Below are 19,521 nucleotides of genomic sequence, written 5' to 3'. Positions count from 1 at the left end.
ACAGCAATAACTAGGGGTATGAATGTGAAATTTTCAGGGAATACTGTGGGAGAAACTGAATCACAACACACCGTTCGCATGCCCGTTGTCAAAAGAGCGTATCAGCATTATCTTAGGAGCTGCTTGGTCTGTGAAGTTCAAGCTTACAGGGCTTGTTGTGATGGATGTTAAACTAAATAAAAGGTGATGTTTGAATTTTCCAACAACTCTTTCTGCTACTACTACTACTTCTTCTGCAACTACTATTACTGCTGTGACTACTATTACTACTGCTACTAAAGCTAAGGGTATTAAGGCGAAAACTTTTTGGGAATGTTGAAACAGTATTAAAGTAAATCCCTCAAGAACGGTCTATTGTAAGTAAGTACGCAAGTAAGTATTTATTCGTAAGTAAACCAAACAAGGTATTTCACACTATATGCTAAACTAAAACTACATGACATAAAAAAGAAAGCACCAAAAAAACACTAATCTAATCTTAATGTCATAAATGAAGAAAAATGATTACACAACCAATGAACACCAACTACGAAATTTCTAATCTCCCAGTTCTTAAAAAAAAAAAAACAATAACAAGGTTTCTAACATCCTTATTACTCACTACCAAATTCAAACTAAAAGGAAAGCTAAGACCTAGTTCAGATAGGCACAGAGACAAAAATATTCTCTGGGTATAATATAAAGGAAAATCAAATAAAAGATGGTTGCAAGTTTCAGGAATTTGGCAACAATGGCACAAGCTAGAAGGAACTTTACCAATTCTATGGAAGAAACCATTAAGACGACAATGGCCGGTAATAAATTGTGTCAACTGGTATCTTGGCTCAAAAGAAGAAGCAGCAATTAAATCATTTGGACTTGAAAAGAAACAGCTTGGCCAATAGCTAATTGAGTTTTGAAAATCCCTATACCACATTTCATATAACTGTAAAGATACTTCATCTGTAAAAATACTATGGAGAGACGATCTTTGAGCTAAAGGGAAAGAAGGTGGAGTAAACATTGGCCAATTTTGAGGGCGGCCTTTGCAAGCATACCTTAATGCAGTCAGTTCATAAGCTCTAATATGAATAGGTAACACACCAGAAATGGCTGTTATTACTTCTGACTATGCACTTCGAAACGATTTGGAGATTGCCAACATCGAAATTCTTTGAGCTGATTTTATTTTTCTCAGAATACGTTTTTTCTTAAGAGCAGCGATCCAAACTGGAACAGCATATAAAATTGTAATTTTTACAAACGACTTGTACAGTTTCCTTAATGCAAAAGATTTTAGGCCCCGTGTTGTTTTTGCCGCACATAAAAGACGAGTTGAATGTTGTTTAGCTGAATTAATTCTACTAACAACATGGTCTGTCCACAATAATTTTCTATCCAAAATAACGCCCAAATATTTAACTTTTTCTTTCACTTCAATAATATCACCACCAAATTTCAGAGTAATTTTTGGAACTTTATGCTTATTTGTAAACATAACAGCTTCAGTTTTGTTTTTATCAAATTCAAGTTTATTTTTAGCAGACCACTCCTCAAACTTTGTAAACACTTTCTGAGCTATTTCTTCCAGTTGACCAATACTTTCTGAACTTATTATCATACAAATATTCTCTGCGTAAGCTTGTATAATACAATTTTTGTCAATTTTCTCATTCAAACGATCATTTATATTAATTAACCATAAAAATGGAGATAAAATTCCACCCTGAGGACATGATTTTTCCAGAGCCCTGAAAACTTCATTTTGGTATGTAACCAAATGTATGAAAACTGACCGTTGGGTTTTCATACACGGTCATTAAATAACTATGAACTAATTTTATCAAACTTCCCGGACATTCTTTTTCTATAAATTTTTTAATTATTCCTGGATGCCAAGCGTTATCAAAAGCCCCTTTTATGTCGAAAAAAATACATAAAGTAAATTTATTTTTTAAATTATTATTTTCAACAACAGTGACAACATTATCTACTGAATCAACTGTACTTTTCCCTTACTAAATCCAAACTGCAAAGTAGAAATCCAATTCTTTTCAGAACTTAAATTAAACAGTTTATGCATTATTACTTTTTCAAATACTTTACCTAAATTCGAAAGTAAACTAATAGGGCGATAAGAACGGGGACTCCTATCATTTTTCTTTCCTTTTTTCAAAACAATTATCACATTAGCTTTTTTCCACTCCTTAGGAAAATAACACAAACTTAAACATGCATTTACGATTGTTAGAAAAGACGGTGTTATCACATTAATGTTTTTTTCCAAAACAAGATTTAAGATTCCATCTGGACCTGGAGCTTTCATTGGTTTCAAAGAATCAATAGCATCTTTTAAAACATCAGCATTAATTTCATCTACTCCAGAAGTATCATTTTGAATAAAATTTTGAACTTGTTGTCTCACATAAGAATGGAACATATTATCATTATCACTATCATCTTTTTGGAACCACTTAGCCAGAAGTTCATCACCTGCTTCATTCAGTGATGAAGTTCTGCTACCATCATCTTTTAACACATGCACAGGCTGAATACATCTGCCATCTGACCGACATATATTGTGAATAGTTTGCAATGGATCAAATGAATCTTCCTTCACAAAACTTTTTCCAATCTTCTCTCTTAGCTCTTACAATTTCATATTTATAATCTTTAAGGGAATTTTTCATATTTACTTCACTTTCTAAATCATCTAAAATTTTATAAATTCTTAAATTCCTTCTATAAATGTGGCTTAATCTTGTCAATTCCGGATTCCACCACCTAGCATACTTTTTTGATCTTTTACTACCAAAGACTGGGGTTGAATCAGCAGTGGTATCAGAAATCAGCTTTCTAAAACTTTCAACAGCCACATCATCTCTTGTACAGACGACACAGGAAGCGAATACACATTTTCTATTCTACTAAGTAAAACTGAACTAAATATTCCCCAATCTGTTTTACTATAATCATACTTTTGAGGGAAAGTTTCTACACCTTGCACAGCATCTAACACTATTATAAAAGAAATATAAAAATGATCAGACAATGACGGGGAATCCGAAAGAACCGTCCATTCCATAGCAAACTGAACTAGATTAGAACCTACAGCTGTGACATCAGGGCTAGAAGAACCGACGTAATACGTCGGCACATCTGGGTCATTTATAACAACTAAATTCTTATTGGCAAAATAATATTCTAATTCTTTTACTCTTCGATAACTATTGCAACTTGTCATCCAAATCGGGCTTTTAGCATTAAAGTCACCACCAACAACATGATTACTATGATTGCTTAACCCATCAGTCACAGCTAATACATCAGATACTGACTGAATTGATGGGGGACAATATATTGACGAAACAACAACTTTATGACTTGGCAAATAAATAGACACAGTTACACATTCATTAGACGAATCATCATAGTTAATATCTGAACGATAACATTTTTATTAAAACAGCTGCACTAAAAAACCTCCTATCGTAATCAATTTTTGAGAAACAACCGCATTCTCTTGGAATACATGAAAGCTTTCCGAACTTATTAACATAGGGTTCCTGCAGCAGAACAACATCTGGCTTTCTTTCTGCAAGGGTTTGTTGTAACTGCACCATTGCATGGAAAGAATGCTGCAAGTTAATCTGGATGAAAGATAATGATTTATTCACACCATTTACACTGCCTGATTGCAACATTATTGACCCTCGTGATACAGAATCCTGTCTTTCAGTTTTGCTATAATCTTTTGTGCAGTTGGGCACTTTTTAATTTCGTACGACGCATGCGGGCTTCCAACGGTCTTGCTATGGGGACAAGGACGGCACGATGGGCGACCAGAAAATGTTTTTGGGCAATCATCAAATGAATGGTTACCCATGCAAAAAGAGCAGCACTGCGTGCCTCTGCACTCAGATGCTCGGTGGCCATAAAGGCAGCAATTTGAAAACTTTATTAGGAACACATAGTCTTCACAGCGCTTCAACAAGAAGCCAAGTTTCAAGTGAACATTTAACAGGATGGACTTGCGGAGTTTTGGGCTAACTTCAAGTACGACATTAGAACGGCTTATATCTTTCCACAACATTGTGACAACTTTCAGTAGCTCACCATGATCAACCATGTCTTTTACATCACCGTTGCTTCGCAAGAACTCTATGCGGAAGGAATCGGCATCTTCACACTCCGTGACGTCGTATACAATTATTCTCGGCATCTTTTTCTTCACTTGCACAGCTTTATATTTTGTAACCTCTAATTTCTTGTTAAATGCAAAAATTGCCTTTTCTGCATCGGACTTGGATTCCAGTTCAAATATAATTTTCCCATTCTTCGCAGGTACTGTCTTTTTCACAGCAAAATTTTTACTGTCTTTGTCGATAGCCTGGTAAAAACTTTTAGTCAGCTTTTGTAAATCATTTCGGCCCAGACGTTTATCACTATTTTTGTCATATTCTACGGTTTCAAGAATGACCGAATAAACGTTTTGGCCACGTACGACAGATGCAAACGAACGGGATGAGTTCACAGTCGGCTGTGCAACCCCAAGCATAGAAATGGGTGTTTTATTTAGGTCTCCAATACGTTCTTGCAGTTTCACAATAGTTTGCAGGTGGCGATTCTCTTTACGAAGTAGTTCTGAGTTCTCTTCTATAACATTCTGATATAGAACGAGGATCCGGTCACATATTTCTTTGACATTGTCCTTCCCGCCAGGGACTTTTTTACATTTCCGAAAACTTCTTTCAGCAGACCTAATAACATACAGACAATTTTTTGTTTTTCGACGGGACAAAGAATTTCGTCATCATTTTGATTAGCCGCATCAATGCCCGAAGCCATTCCCACTGTCACTTGGGTGAAAGTGAGAGTCAAACCCGGTTATCAGTAACCATGTTCATTTCTCGGATTTCCAATATTAACAAGATTGTTTATTTTTAATTTTTTTTTATTTGTACGTAGATTAGACTGAATCATGTGACAGATTTTTAGCTGTCCCGTTCTGCACTTAATTGTCTACAGTGTGATGTGATTCTTAACACTATAATATGAAAAAAACTTCGTTTTCTTAAAGAGTTAAAGAGGCTGCGTCCCAAAGTCGAACCTTAAAACGTACAGGAATTAGAAGAGGCAGTTGGGGGGCTGCCGCCCCCCAAACCCCCAGCTTTTAAAGACTCTTTTGTACAGGTTTTTTGTTTTTTTGCTAACCCCCAGCTCTTGGCTTCGGAAAGGCCCTCTTTTAATTAACAAAAAATTGAAATGAATGAATAATGGAATAACTTCGAAAAATGTTAAACACAAGAGGACAGGAGAACCATTGCGCCGAAACTAGTAATTAGTAACAATGAAGTCCCCCCCCAAAAAAAAAACCTGTACAAAAGAGTCTTTAAAAGCTGGGGGTTTGGGGGGCGGCAGCCCCCCCAACTGCCTCTTCTAATTCCTGTACGTTTTAAGGTTCGACTTTGGGACGCAGCCTCTTTAACTCTTTAAGAAAACGAAGTTTTTTTCATATTATTTCTGTACGTTTTTCTACAATCCATGGTGGATGTAATTTAATAATTCCTGTACTCCTCGTACAGGAATTAGGAGAGGAACTTGGGTGGCTGCCGCCCCCCCCGCTTTTAAATCATTGTATAGAATAGAAAAAAAATAGATAGAATGACCAAAATGTTTCTTTTGCTCATAAGAAGCTAATATTCTGTTATCTCTCAAATGATAAGCTGTCCAGGTGTTATCAAAATTTTTTTGATGTTGTGAAAAAAAACCGCCCGTAAGGGACTTGAACCCTTGACCCGAGGATTAAAAGTCTCACGCTCGACCAACTGAGCTAATAACTTGCATGTGTGTAAATATAACTTCTCAATAGCTTTTAAAAATTTCAAATTAACATGGGCTCTTATGGAGAGAAATCCGTTAATTAAATAGCTAATGGGTGGTTTCTGGAAAACAGGGAAGGAGTTATCGGATCGAGCTGAAATTTCGCGGATAAGCTCCTGGGCCGTAGGGGACCTTAACTTGTGAATTTCAGCCCGATCGGACAACGTTAAAAGGGATGGGGGGGGGGGGGGTTGGAGGGTCGAAACTTTCGGGGGGTTAAGATTTTCCTACGAAACTTTCATGGGCACTTACTCGGAGAATTCCGCATCGAATGAGTCTTCGTACACCCAGATCCGATGTCGGATGTGACCTGTAGGCGTCTAGGAAAAAAAAGTAAATGAATTTTAGGTGGCTATGCGTGGTTTCTGGAAAACAGGGAAGGAGTTATCGAATCAAGCTGAAATTTCGCGGATAAGCTCCTGGGCCCTAGGGGACCTTAACTTGTGAATTTCAGCCCGATCGGACAACGTTAAAGGGGGGCTTGGGTTGACAGGTCGAAACTTTCGGCCAGATTTTCCCCATGAAGAAAAAGTTGGAGGGGGATGAAATTTTGCTGGTTTCTTAGTTGGAGCTCGGGCTACGAAATGCATCCCTCCCCATCCGTCTGCGACCACTGGAACCGAAGATCGCTTAACATTGTCGTGTGTCGCCTCTTTATAGAGGCACGAGTGTGCCTCCTTGATTCACTACTGAATAATCAAGATACGCCTTTTTCGCAAATCCCATCACAAAAGAGGTCTTCACACCCTGAAAGCTAAACTGAAACTCTGGGTGGAGCATAGGTCAACAGAGATTTAATTGAATGTATCTTAGCTAGCTATAGTTCTTCACGGTTCAACGTCTAAATGAACGCCATCTATAATAGCTGAAATTAGCAAGAATCTAATAATGTCAACGCCAAAAAAAAATGAGCTAGTTATTTCAATTGATAGCTTCAAGTAAATGCCAACTTTATGGGCAGATCTTAGTAAGGTAGGTTTAACCTAGCCCACTTAAGCATCCACAGATACACTGTATCAGTCAATCCAAGAGAATCATTGTAATCCAAATTGAACAATTTTCTCACTGTTTACATTCAGACAAACTTACTCTCTTGAGAACGGTCTATGGTAGTAAATTGAAGTTTTCCGCGTGTTCTAAGGAAGATGTTGAAAAAAAGCGCTATGTATATACTGCAATTATTTCTATTACTACAACTACTATAGATATTCCTACTACTGAAACTGAGCTTATTAATTAGAAGCTTTCAAGGGCTGTTCAGGCGGATGTTGAAATAGGCCGAAACGAACTATGAGCATGTAGATTGTCAAAACAGTGCAACAGCAATATCTCATAAACGGTTTACATTATTAAGTTGCAACATTCAGCTTATGCTGTTTCAGATTTTGAACTAACCAAACGGCACTATGTGTATTCTACGAATACTACAGCTGCGACTACAGTAACTAATGAAGATAAGGGTATCAATGTGAAATTTTAAGGGAATGCTTAGGGGAAGTTACACTAAACGAAAAAAAATAACAATATACATGCAGGTTTTCAAATCCGGCATACATGCAATATCGTAGATAGTGCAGAGATACCATGTAGACTTTTAAAAGAGCTTATTCTCATTGAAAATTAAAATTTCTAGGGCTCTTATTAAGATTTAAAATAATTGGAAGGCAAGTTTCCCTCCAAAGTCCTTAAATTCTCTAAACACATCCAACAAATATTTTAGATAAGTCACTTTGTTCAGAATAGTTGAAAGGTTTAGAAACTATGTCTAGAGATTAACCCCCCCCCCTCCCCCAGCCCTCAGAGCAATGGCTGTAAGCTATACAATCTTTATATTGTCTATATATAGTATTTATATCGTAGATAGCGCGATAGTGCTGCCTAAATAAAGAACGAAGTGGATAAAATGGATTATTAATTTATTAATGCATTTATTATGACCAAGACACTTCGTATAGAAAGAATCATCGTACAAAAGAGGTCATTGGATTGAAAATTCAAATTCAAGCTCTAGTAGCCTACCATATTTTAGAGTCAAAAATGACTGGAAGGTAGTCAGACCCCCTCCCTTACGCGCATCATTTCCTAAGAGATATGTAATCAAATTTTTGATATAGATATTTTCTCAGCATAGTTGAAAGGCTCAGTAATTGTGCTTTTGGAGTTGTCAACCTCCCTCTCACAGCCCTCAAGGCAAGGGCTATCAGTTATGCTAGTAGCACATTGTTAACATATAAGATTTTTGTAGGAGGGGTGGTCATATAATCTTTGGAGTGGGCTCGTTTGATTGGAAATTGAAAGTTCTAGTGTCTTTTAAGAGTGAAATGTGATCCGATGGTAACTTTCCCCTTTCCCTCCTTGCGCCATTTTTATCCCAAATACATCCAATCAAACTTTTGAGAGAGTCATTTTCTTAAAAAAATTCAAATGACTACAATTCAGAGCTTAGAAAATTCCCCCAGTCACTGGGGCAAAGGCTGTAACTTGTGAAAGTTACTTATTGTTACACACAAATTATGTGTGGAGGAGTTGGTCGTATAAACTTTGGATAAAACTCATTCTATAGGAAATAAAAATTTTACTTCCTGTTTAAAGAGTCTAGAGTGATCAAAGAGCAACAGCCCCCCTAATACATAAACTTTGATTGGAAATCTATCGTTCCGAATTTTCAGTGCTCTTCTTAATAGTCAAAAGTGATCCATTAGCAACTAGCCATCCCCCTTCTGGGAAAAAGGACAATCGTCCTTTTTCCCAGAATGTACCAGGCCGAAACTTTTAGATAGCCATTTCGTTCAAAATAGTTACAAGGTCAAATAACTATGCCTCTAGGGTTGATACATCTCCTCTGAGCCTCCGGGCAAAGGCTATACATCATGCAATTGACATATTGTTGACATAATAGGATTTTGTTCGAAAAGAGGGCCTATTTGATCAAGGGTTTCGGAAAAGGCTTAGTGTATTATAGTAAAACTTTAAGGAAATATTGAGAGGGAAGCCGAACACAATCAAAACACTCTATATGCTTGCTGGTTTTGAACCGAGAATATCAATAATACCAAAACATCGGCAGTGGGTATACAGTTCGGAATTTCAAGGTACGTTTAGGAAATATTGAAGAGATATTTTACGGTAACCACCCCTTCTCGCTGCTCTCATTCTCTGTTCAACACAGATCGAAACTTTAGAATGATTATTTTATTCAAAGAAGTCTAATAGCTATTAGAATGATTATTTTATTCATAAAGGACTAATAGCTATGCTTCAAGGAATGCCATACCCCATTTCCCCATGGCAAAGATTGTAAATTATGTAATTTGCCCAATATTTACAAGCAAAATTTATAATTAAGAAAAGGGAAAATATTTGATTCTGGGTGTATCTGGAAAGACTAAGGGCATTAAGGTAAATCCTTGAGGAATGTTGAGGAGTATGACATATTATATCAAAAGGTATTATGTGCATCCAGTTTATCAAAAGGATTATTTACAAAACTTTACGAACGGCTGATGCTATTGAGCTGAAACTTTCAGGACATGTTGGAGGGATGTTAAAAGTGACTGGAGGACCATCAGTACCCTCCACACCTTTTAAATCCAATCACTCCAAAAATACTTGATTAATATTTTGAAAAAGAGACCTTGTTCAAAAAAAAGCAAAGGCTCAAATAACTGTGTCTATGGGGACGACACAAGCCCTAAGATTTTCAAACGGGTGTATGTTGTTAAGAACTGTTGGAAAATATTCTCCGACATATACATTATGGATTCTTACAGAAAAACCGAAAAGATACAACATATTTTTTTTTTTTTTTTTTGGTTTACCAATGAAAAAGGCAATAAACAACGAACAAACATTAATTGAAAGAATTTTCCCACGAAATAGGTTTTTCAAAAAAGATGAAGATCTATGTTAGACCAAAAACGGACAGAAATAAAATCAAAGAATTATCCAGGCGTAAAATTACCACAATGACTATCAAAAGATAAATAGAACCCATAGCAAAAAGAAACTACAATAAATTACGCAGTCAACCTCAAAAAGAGCAGAAACTAAGATGAGTCGGACTGAAGCCCCAAATGCCTTCTGAAGGCAAGAACATAATTGGCACTTTACTGAAAACAAAATACATTTTTATCACTTTTTTAAATTTAACAGACCTAAAATTATTGATAATTTAAGGAAAATATGGCAGTGAATGTATATTAAACTTTGAATCCACATTTAGTTTTTTTTTTTCAGTAATCTTGGTTTCGATGGTGTTTTTTTTTTTTCAATATTACGAGAAACAGAAATGCATTCAACTCAAAAGAATTTTGTGTGTGTGTGTGGGGGGGGGGGTTACGGTATAATTATCCACGGAATAGGGGTGGGAGAATTCCTGGCATGATTTCAAAACAATCAGAAATTAAAGTCTTTTATCACGTCAAAGAATACTTAGAATACTTTCTCTGCCTGTCTGCTGGTCGTTAAAATTTGGGACGCTTTTTCCGACCCCTTTCTCTCATCCGATTTGGCTTAAAATTAGCACCATATGTAAGTTCTGAGGCGTAGGTGAGGTTTCAGGCTTTTTTTTTTCAGGTGGTTTTGGCTCGGACAACCAGAGTGGGATGCATTCGGACATTGTCCGAAGCAACTCCACCAACTATTTTTCCTTTTCCAATCGTTTTTCTTATCATATACCTTTTACGATTTTTACTTTTACCTGTTTCTAATTGTTTTTTTTTGTTATTCAGAATGCCTCAAGTGTACAAAAGAAAGCGGCCAGACTCAGAAAACTGCAGAAAACTTCGGTATCAAACAATCTGCACTACTGGACTACTTCAACCGATCAAAGCCATCAAGGGGAGAAGCTTGAGCAAGTACCAATGAAGAGCCTCAGCCACTCTGTGTCAACTTCCCTATGAAATCTATACACAACAGGCAAGTTTTTGACATGGGACACGAGAGAAACTTGCGGACTATTTCCGAACCTGGTCTACTATGAACCACAGACTTACAACAACAAAAATCCAGATGTTTCGCCTATTCTCACGCTCGTTCAAATAACATTTCTGCGCCAAAAAGTTGAACGGAAAACGAAGCAGTGTCAAAGGACTGGCTTCTTGCATTTCTTAAGTGGAATCCAGACATTTCAGTCAGGAAGTCGGGACCCACTTCGGAGGCGAGAGCCTCCGGCTTCAACAAAACTGTAGTTCAGACGTTTTTTGATAGGCTGCTTGATGTCTCCGGGGGATTTTGAGCCAGGCTGACACCCCATCGCATTTGGAATGTGGATGAGACTGGCATACCCACGGTGCTTCCACAGCCTAAAGTCCTAGCGCCGACTTGAGGAAAACAGGTTGGTCAGACAGTGTCTGTAGAAAGAGATCAAAATGTAACTGTTGTCTGTTTCGTAGTTGCGTTCGGAGCAACTATCTCTCCGGTTTTCATTTTGCTGCGAGTGAATTTGGTACCTAGAATGACTCACGATGGCCCCCTGATTAATCAATGGCGACTTATTCTTGGAAGCTGTGAGACACTTTACAAAGATCACCAAGCCAGATGCAGAGACTCCGATCCTCCTGGTAATGGTCAACCATGACAGCCATCTCGATGTGAGGGGGATCGAACTCTGCAAGGAGAATTTTGGGATACTTTTGACATTTCCGCCTCATTGTTTGCATGCAGCCACTCGATGTAGGTGTTTTTTTTTCCTTTCAAAAATTCACTAAAAGGGCGTTTCAATGAGTGGCTACAGTTACATCCCGGCCAGTGTATTTTGATTTACAAAGTAACTCCGCTCAGCAAGGCTTCCTTCCTAGAGAAATTTAGTACGTCGAATATTGTATCTACGTTCCGAGCCACTGGGATCTTCCCTTTCAATCGTGACATATCTCCAGAGGGAGTTTTTGTACCATCGCTAGTGACAGACAGGCTTCTAGATACAACAACCGTTTCACCAAGTCTCCTACCGCAGGCTGACTCCCTTCCTCCGATTTGAAGCTAGCTCTGTTTCGGGTCGTGGGAATCAGAATCGAGGCAAGAGTCGCATTTCAACAGACACACCTGAAAAGGAAGAGATTACAGCAAACAAGCAGAAAAAGATCAGACCACCGAAACTATCTGCGAAGGAACGCAAAAACAGTGCGGCCCGTAGTGACGACGACAAAAACGACAGAGTGGAGCTTTATTCCGGCTTGGCTGCCTTGAATGATTCACCAAGCGACGAGTCTCTTCACTGTGAAGAGCTTGGAGAGGACTTTGAGCCTTTTCACATAGAAAACGCTCAAGTTGAAATCTTTTCTCTTGTGAAATTCAAGCTGAGAAAGTCTAAGAAGTGTCATGTTTTCTATATTGGCCAAATCAAAAGAAAAAGTGGAAGTGACGTGAAAGTCTCTTTCCTTCACAGACATGGAGCTCGGTTTGTCTTTCCAGATATCGAGGACAAAGCATAGGTGTCTTCAGATGACACTGTTCTTGCGCTTCCATCGCCTGCTGCTATCAATGGGACAGAGCGGACAAGGCGAGGTCTGACTTTCCATTACGGCCTCAGCTGCTACAACGTGAGATAAAGAGGGTCCACTTGTGTACACATTATTTGATTTTAAGATTTCTATGTATCCGAACTTTTAAGTACATTGCATTTTATGGAAAATTAAGTGCTGTCCATACCCACCCCCATACAGTCCGAACTCACTCCACATGATTGGGTGACTTCGGACATTTATCAAACATGAATAATTTGAGCTTAGTACTAAAAGACGGAAGATAAAAATCTACAAAGATTTCCAATGAAGCATCAAGACATTCTCTTCTGTTTTGGCTAAGAACGGAACTAAAAAAGTGACTGAAGTGACGTAATAGATTTTTCATGACCTGTATTTTATTGTAACCTAGAGCATTGTAAATTTTAAAGGCAAATCCTGGTTTTTTTCATTTTCATGCTTTTTGAAGTGCTAATTGACATATTGGACGTTATGAAAATTTTTTTTTTATCTGTGACTTTTTGTTTTTATTTTAATCACTGTTTTTTAGTGAATTAAAAATGATAAAGGCTAGAGGATGTGAATTTTCTTTTATTAATTATCGGACCTTTATTTCTTTATTAATAAAAGTTATCTTTTTTCTCTCTTATTAAAAATATCTAGAGCATTATACTTGCTTTTCTATATTTTTATTTGTTTAATTTGTATTAGCATTGTGTCGCTCCTTAATGTTTTTATTAGTTCGTTACTTATCTCGTTACCACGAAGCGTTTGAAACAAATTGAGACTCCTTTGGCTAAAAATGAGTTAAAGACTATTGCTTCGTTGTGTTTTTAGATGAACATTCGTCTGTAGTTTTTTGCTACCTATGTCGTTAAGTTCATGATCAATTGGGTATCCATTGTAACACAACTATTTTCCTTTCAGGGAATATGAAAATTGTGATGTTGTGCCGGAATATAAGACTGTCCTTCAGACAATCAATATTATTGACACAATTTTGACACTTCTTCTTCCACTGATTGCACTGGTATCAATGAATATTTTGATCGCAAAGAGCTTATTTTTATTCAGTAAAACCTTTGGAAAGGCCATTGTCAAAACTCCTCATACGTGTTCGATTAAAGTAAGTATTTTCATTGTTGTTATAATCATATTTGTTTGTAAAAATTGGAGGAGGGATTGCTACCCTTGGCTTTGAGAAAATACCCCTTATAGTATGTCCATTGAAAACATCGGAGAAAAAAACTACCCCTCCCCCATTAAACTTCAAAAATATCTTTTTTGTGTCTTCATTTAAAACTCAAGGATACCTCCCTCCCCCCTAAAATGTCGTGAATTTGAAGTCCCTGATCACAGCATTCAAACTAATAAGTTTAACGATACCTGATGACATTCCTGATACAAAAAACCTCGTGTGGTAAGAATTTAGATTTTATTCCTTTTTGTTGAGTATATGTCACCCACCTTACCAAACAAATGACCTTTGCAATAAATATAAGAAAATGTGTGATAATGTAGACACTCCAGGGAAAGGAACTTAAAAGGACGCTCCTACCATTCAAAGTGCTAACGTATCACCATCCACACGCGTAGCCCAGACCGACCAACGGGTATTGGGGTTTGATCGTTAACATATTATGCTATAGTGGTTTTACAAATGAGTTCAAATTCATTATGCCAGTTCTCATATTACATATTTTTGCTAAGAAATTATGTAAAATTGTAGAATAGCACCTGCCCAGAAAGAGACTTGCTAAAACAAAAAGAAGTGCTTTTAGATTTATATTTTTATTCTCTTTTTTATGCATAAGGTTGAGTTTGTGACAATTCACCTCCAACTCCCGATTGTCCCATATATAGCCCTAGGCTACAAACAAAACTAATATAGGATACAAAAGGTACGATCAAGCTCCTTATTTTATATTCTTAACGAAATGATTATTATACTGACAACGAGATCCCCCCAGATGGGCATGTATGTAGCCCTCATAATATATTTGTTTGTTGTTATTTTCATTGTTTGATCCAACAGTTCCTAGTAACGAACTGTAAGTAAAGAGCGACTCTTCCTAATAGTAACCAAAACCCTAAAAATGAGAATTTTAATGCCAATTAATGCTTAAAAAAATACATTTCTTATGCTGATTCCAAACATATAAATTCCTTTACTTTAAATATTAGACGGCAAATGCTAAAAAGGAGGAAAATATCCCCAAAATGTCAAGGGATTTCATCAATGAAAATCATTATAACAGATTCAGCATGTCCAAGAACGTAACTGTAGAGGTTTCAAACACCTATCTACAAAATGTAGAATTTTGTATTTTTCGCCGAGGAAACATCACGCATGCTTATTTGTTGTTGTTTTTTTCCAGGGGCAACCGTATCGAACCAATGGTCCTAGAAGATCGGGAAAGGGCTCATTTGAACGGAAATCGAAAGTTCTATTGTCTTTTTTAGTTGAAAGAAAAGATTGAAGGGATATAAGCCAGCCTCCCATGTCTCTTTTCTCCCCAAAGACATCCGATCCTAATTTTGATAGCCATTTTATTCAACAAAATAAAAAGGACCAGTAATAATGTTTCTGGAGGTGAACGTACCAACCCTCTGGAATATGCTTTAGGCTCTGCAATTTGAACCCATTGCATAGTTCGTTTACATATTGTTAACTCATAGTACTTTTTTATTAGGAAATATACGAAAACTATCAAGGGGGTGAGGGACTTTTCTGCCAGGGGGATTTTCCAGGCGGAGACTCCTCTTTGGGAAGTAAAGTTTTCGGGGGTAATTTTCCATGAGAAATTTTCCGTGGGGAAGGGGTATTCCATGAAATGATTTAAAAACGGTTAGAAATAAATAATAGACAAGTTTTTTCCAAACTGAAAGTAAGCAGCAACATTAAAACTTAAAACAAACAAAAGTTATTCCGTATGAGAGGGGGATGCCAGTAGCGATGCCTCAATTGGTTTAAACCAAGCCATAATCGCTCCTCTTTTCTTCCTTAATGCTTAAAAACAACGAAGCAGTTTAACGGCGAGTGCCTTAACACTCAGGTATTATTAATTTTCTTCAAGTATGTAGGGGCTTGTTATGCGATAGGGAGTGTTTTCTTAAAGATGCAGGTGTTAGATGCATTAATAGAGAGTGTTTTTTAATTTAAAAAAAACACGAGGGCCTGGAAAAGCCTTCAGGGGTCCCCGCCAAATCATTATTCCCTTGGATGTTACGTATTAAGACTTCTTAGAGTTCAAGGGTCGGTGCTATGGAACCTTCAATACAACGGTCCCAAGCAGTCAACGCCAACGGGGGCCCTAGCAACCAACTTCAACAGGGTCCCCTAGCAATCAATTCCAACAGGGGGTCCTAGCAACCAATTCCAACAAGAGGCCCTAAGTGAGCAATTAGACTTCGGCCCTAGCAACCAATTCCAACAGAGGCCCACTAACAATCAATGCCAAAGGGGGGGGATAGCATCAAATTTCACCGGGAGCCCTACCAACCAATTCTGCCTGGGCCCTAGCAGTCAATTCCAAAGAGGACCCGAACATTCAAGTCCATCGAACCCCTAGCAACTAGCTTCAATGAACCCCTAGAAACCAATTCCATTCGCGGCCCTAACGAGCAATTCTACAAGGGGCCCTACCATCCAATCCCAACGGGCACCCTAGCAACCAAATCTGACAGGGGATATAGCAGTCAATTCCAACTGGGGAGGAGACACTAGTCAAATGGGTTACCCAAAAATGAGACTGAGAATGATACAATCTTGCGTGACTTGGTGTATTTATTGAAGGTGATGCGTTCCCGCGTGAGTTGTTTCTTCAGGTCCCGCGAAGAACCACTGCCAATAGCTGAGGAGGACACACAAGTATGGTGTTATGCAATGACAGTGCACACGTGGGATACTGCATAACACTTTAAGAGTTTTTTTCATCAGGATTTCATTTTTCTTCCAATGTGTTTTTTTTTATCTTTGAGACTTCCTATTATTCAAGATTTTGTTTTTCTCAGTGAACCCTTAGAATCCAAATATTGTTGTCCCCCTTTTGGAATCAAAAGATATTTTCCCCCAACGGAAAGGAGCACTAGACAGCTAGAGCAAGAAGCCAATGATACTATTTTGAGTCGGAAATAATTTCGTAGAAAATAATTCTACAAAATAGCCTATTCGCTGCATGGAGAATATCCTGCAAACTTTCTAGAATGATTAAATGATCGCGTGTTTCCTATGTCTGGAATAATTGACATACTGAAATCCAGAAATTGAGTGCTGGAAATCGGTTATATTTGACGTGCACCAGCATGTTACAGCGTTGTTAGTTTTCTTCCGTGACCTAGAGAGGTTAAGGTAGGCATTGAATTAGTGAGAAGATCCATAGTGTTTTTTTTAGATATATCATTGCGTAAATGATTAGGTATTGGAGATTCATCCTCAAACAAGAAATATAAAAGACACAGACATTTGGGAGGGGGCGGTTTGTTATTAAAGGTAAAATTAAGGCACATTAAGAGATATTTTTGAGGGATTTTAATAAAAATACTCTGTTTCTTTAACTGGGTGTTAGATTTCAGTCCCCTTCCGTAGAAAAATTTTTTTAACGCCATCCACCCTAATTCTATGCTGTAGAACGTGATGTACCCCTTGGCAATTTATGCTACAGCGTTAAACAACAGATGGTATACGACACCCTCTGGTGAGCCTTATTACACCTAAAGAACGTTCAGAAATTTCCCTAAAAAATAACCGTTTACACTAGGATCGATCATTTAAACTTAAAGGAAATTTCCCAATAGCGTTTCTTCTCATGACTCCTTACAATTAAGGCCAGCCTGGCACAATTTACCGGCCTGGTCACCCCCTCTGGCACTTATTATCAAACCTAAAGGTTTATAAGCCTTTTTACCACAAAAATAACTTCCAAAGCTAAAAATGGTCATTATTTTTATTTGAAGTTCAGAAACTTGCAATTTCATTGTTCATTGATTGCGATGTTCCATGGCGATTCCCAGCCCATGACATTCAATGGTTAACACATGGCAGCCTCTGGCAAGCATTATCACACATATAGCCTTTTCAGGTATTTTCCTACAAAAATAACTGTTTACATTAGATTTTCTTCTGATGACTCCTAGCAATTGACACCAGCATGGTGTCAGCCATTGAGCCATTTCATTTCTTCTTCGTGAAACTTGTTGCATGTTGATTTTTCACTTCGTGAAACTTGTACGTTGATTTTCTCCTCTTCAGATCAACTTTTTACGTAGAACACGTTGCACACTGATTTTTTGTTCGCAAAATTTGCTGTATATTTGTTTCTCTTCACAAAGCTACTTGGATGTTAATTTTTTTTCTTGAAATAGGCTACATGTGGGTTTCTTCTTTATGAAACTTGTTATATTTTGAATTATATTCGTGACACTTCTTGTATGTTGATTTTTTTTCCTTCACGAAACTTGCTGTATTTTTACTTTTCATTATGAGATAATTTTTCATTATTGTTGTATCTTAACTTTTTTTTGGTCAAACTTGTTTTTTTTTTTATTTTATCTTCATGAGGCTTGTTTTATGTTGGTTTATTCTTCGTGAACATTTTTTCTTGTTGATTTTTTTCTTCATGAAACTTGTTGAACGTTTATTTATTTCTCTTCGTGAAACTGGCTTTATGTTGATTTTCTTGTTCGGGAAACTTGTTATATGTTATTTATTTCAAGTTCAATTTTAAGGAGTATATCATCAATTCAAAAAAATAAACAACACATACCAACAATAGCCAGTCCATTCCTTGACACCAAGATCCTCAATCACTACCTTTTAAACATAAAACGCAGCGTGGTCATTGCTTCTAATTTCAGAAACAGCCTTACCTCTCATTTATCCAACATAACTACCAATAATCCTCCTGCCTTTTGCCCCATTATCATTATACAAAAAAATTCATTTTATTTTTATCTATTTAAATTTAAAACTTTATATAAATTATTCTATTAACTAATATTTAACTAGTCTTTTCCAATACTAATATTTGATTTTTTTACTCGATTTTTTTAAATGACGCGAGTGAGCTCCTACCTCTCAGCTCTTCTGGGGACAGGTTCCACAGCCCTGCACAAGTTATTTTCGGGGAGGGGGGGAACCAGTCGTACAATCGGAGAGAAGGGTATTTGCAGGTTTGATGATGAACCGATATTTACATTATGCTAGTCCGAGATTGGTCGAAAAAAAAAGGTTTTAAATGCAAATGAGAGTTCACCAGCTAGAAAATTGAACACATAGATCAAGTATGACTAATATTGCAGTGACTCCATTGACAAATATTCTTCATTTTTCAATTAGTTCCAAAGATTGCTTATGAATTGCATTAAGCTTGTGCAGGTGAGATTTAAAAGTCGATTGCCAGATCATTGCACAGTACTCTAAATGGGGCTTGATCAGAGCTTTATACAGCAGGACCAGTGTTGCCAGTGGCAAACAGTTCGTTAGTTTCTTTGTTATTCCAATATCTCGGGATATCTTCAGCTCTACTGCTTGAATGTGCTGCAGGAATGACAGGTTTTCATCAAGTAGGACTCCCAGGTATTTGGCAAAAAGGTTTTTTGGCCGACTGATGAACCTCTGGATGTTTCGATATCACATATCTCCGGAAGAACACTTCTGACCAAGCGAAAAGTTAAAAATGACTCTAGCATCGTTTTATTGCCCTAGGAATGACGCATGGACGGAAAATAGATAGACATATCTATTAACAAATGAACTTATATCATTTTTATACAATCCTAATAGAGGTGGAGGGTAATGCCAGAATGCCTCTTACTCAATTCGACAATCTGTCTTTGCTTTTTCTACGATTAGCCATGGCTTGATGACTTGTCTTTGCTTTTCTACAATTCCATTTTAATTCAAAAATCTTGTGACTTCAACGACCTGTGGCTGTCAACGTTAGTCAAAAGTCGGTTAGAATTAATTAAGAGATAATTTTCCTCGAGAATAGCCCTGAGCTTGGAAATAAGCGCTGTTATATCACTTTCGCAGCAGCTAGTGTGGTATCATCTACAAAAGCACAAGCTCGACCGAGTCCGTTGATTTTGAATTAAAATCAACAAGTTTTGAGCGTCAAATCATGGTTAATTGTAGACAAGTCCAAGACGAATAGTCTGATTGAGTGGGGGGCAAATCTGGCATAAGCCCTTATTAGGA

General features: G+C 37.3%; 2 protein-coding genes across 3 annotated transcripts in view; one reads left to right on the top strand and one right to left on the bottom strand.

Moving 5' to 3' along the window:
* Positions 1–19,521, top strand: part of LOC136041728 (5-hydroxytryptamine receptor 2A-like) — a 183,883-nt gene that overhangs the window by 29,463 nt on the left and 134,899 nt on the right. For both annotated transcript variants that reach the window (XM_065726472.1, XM_065726473.1), the window contains exon 2: positions 13,251–13,449. In XM_065726472.1, coding sequence (XP_065582544.1) covers positions 13,251–13,449 — 199 coding nt within the window. The remainder of the gene's footprint in view (positions 1–13,250; positions 13,450–19,521) is intronic.
* LOC136041729 (uncharacterized) overlaps positions 1–19,521 on the bottom strand; it is a 118,205-nt gene that overhangs the window by 38,647 nt on the left and 60,037 nt on the right. The window lies entirely within an intron of this gene.

The sequence above is a fragment of the Artemia franciscana genome, unplaced genomic scaffold (assembly GCF_032884065.1).
Source record: "Artemia franciscana unplaced genomic scaffold, ASM3288406v1 PGA_scaffold_34, whole genome shotgun sequence".
NCBI lineage: Eukaryota > Metazoa > Arthropoda > Branchiopoda > Anostraca > Artemiidae > Artemia > Artemia franciscana.
Note: the sequence above shows the minus strand (reverse complement) of the source record. Positions and strands in the feature narration are given on the sequence as shown.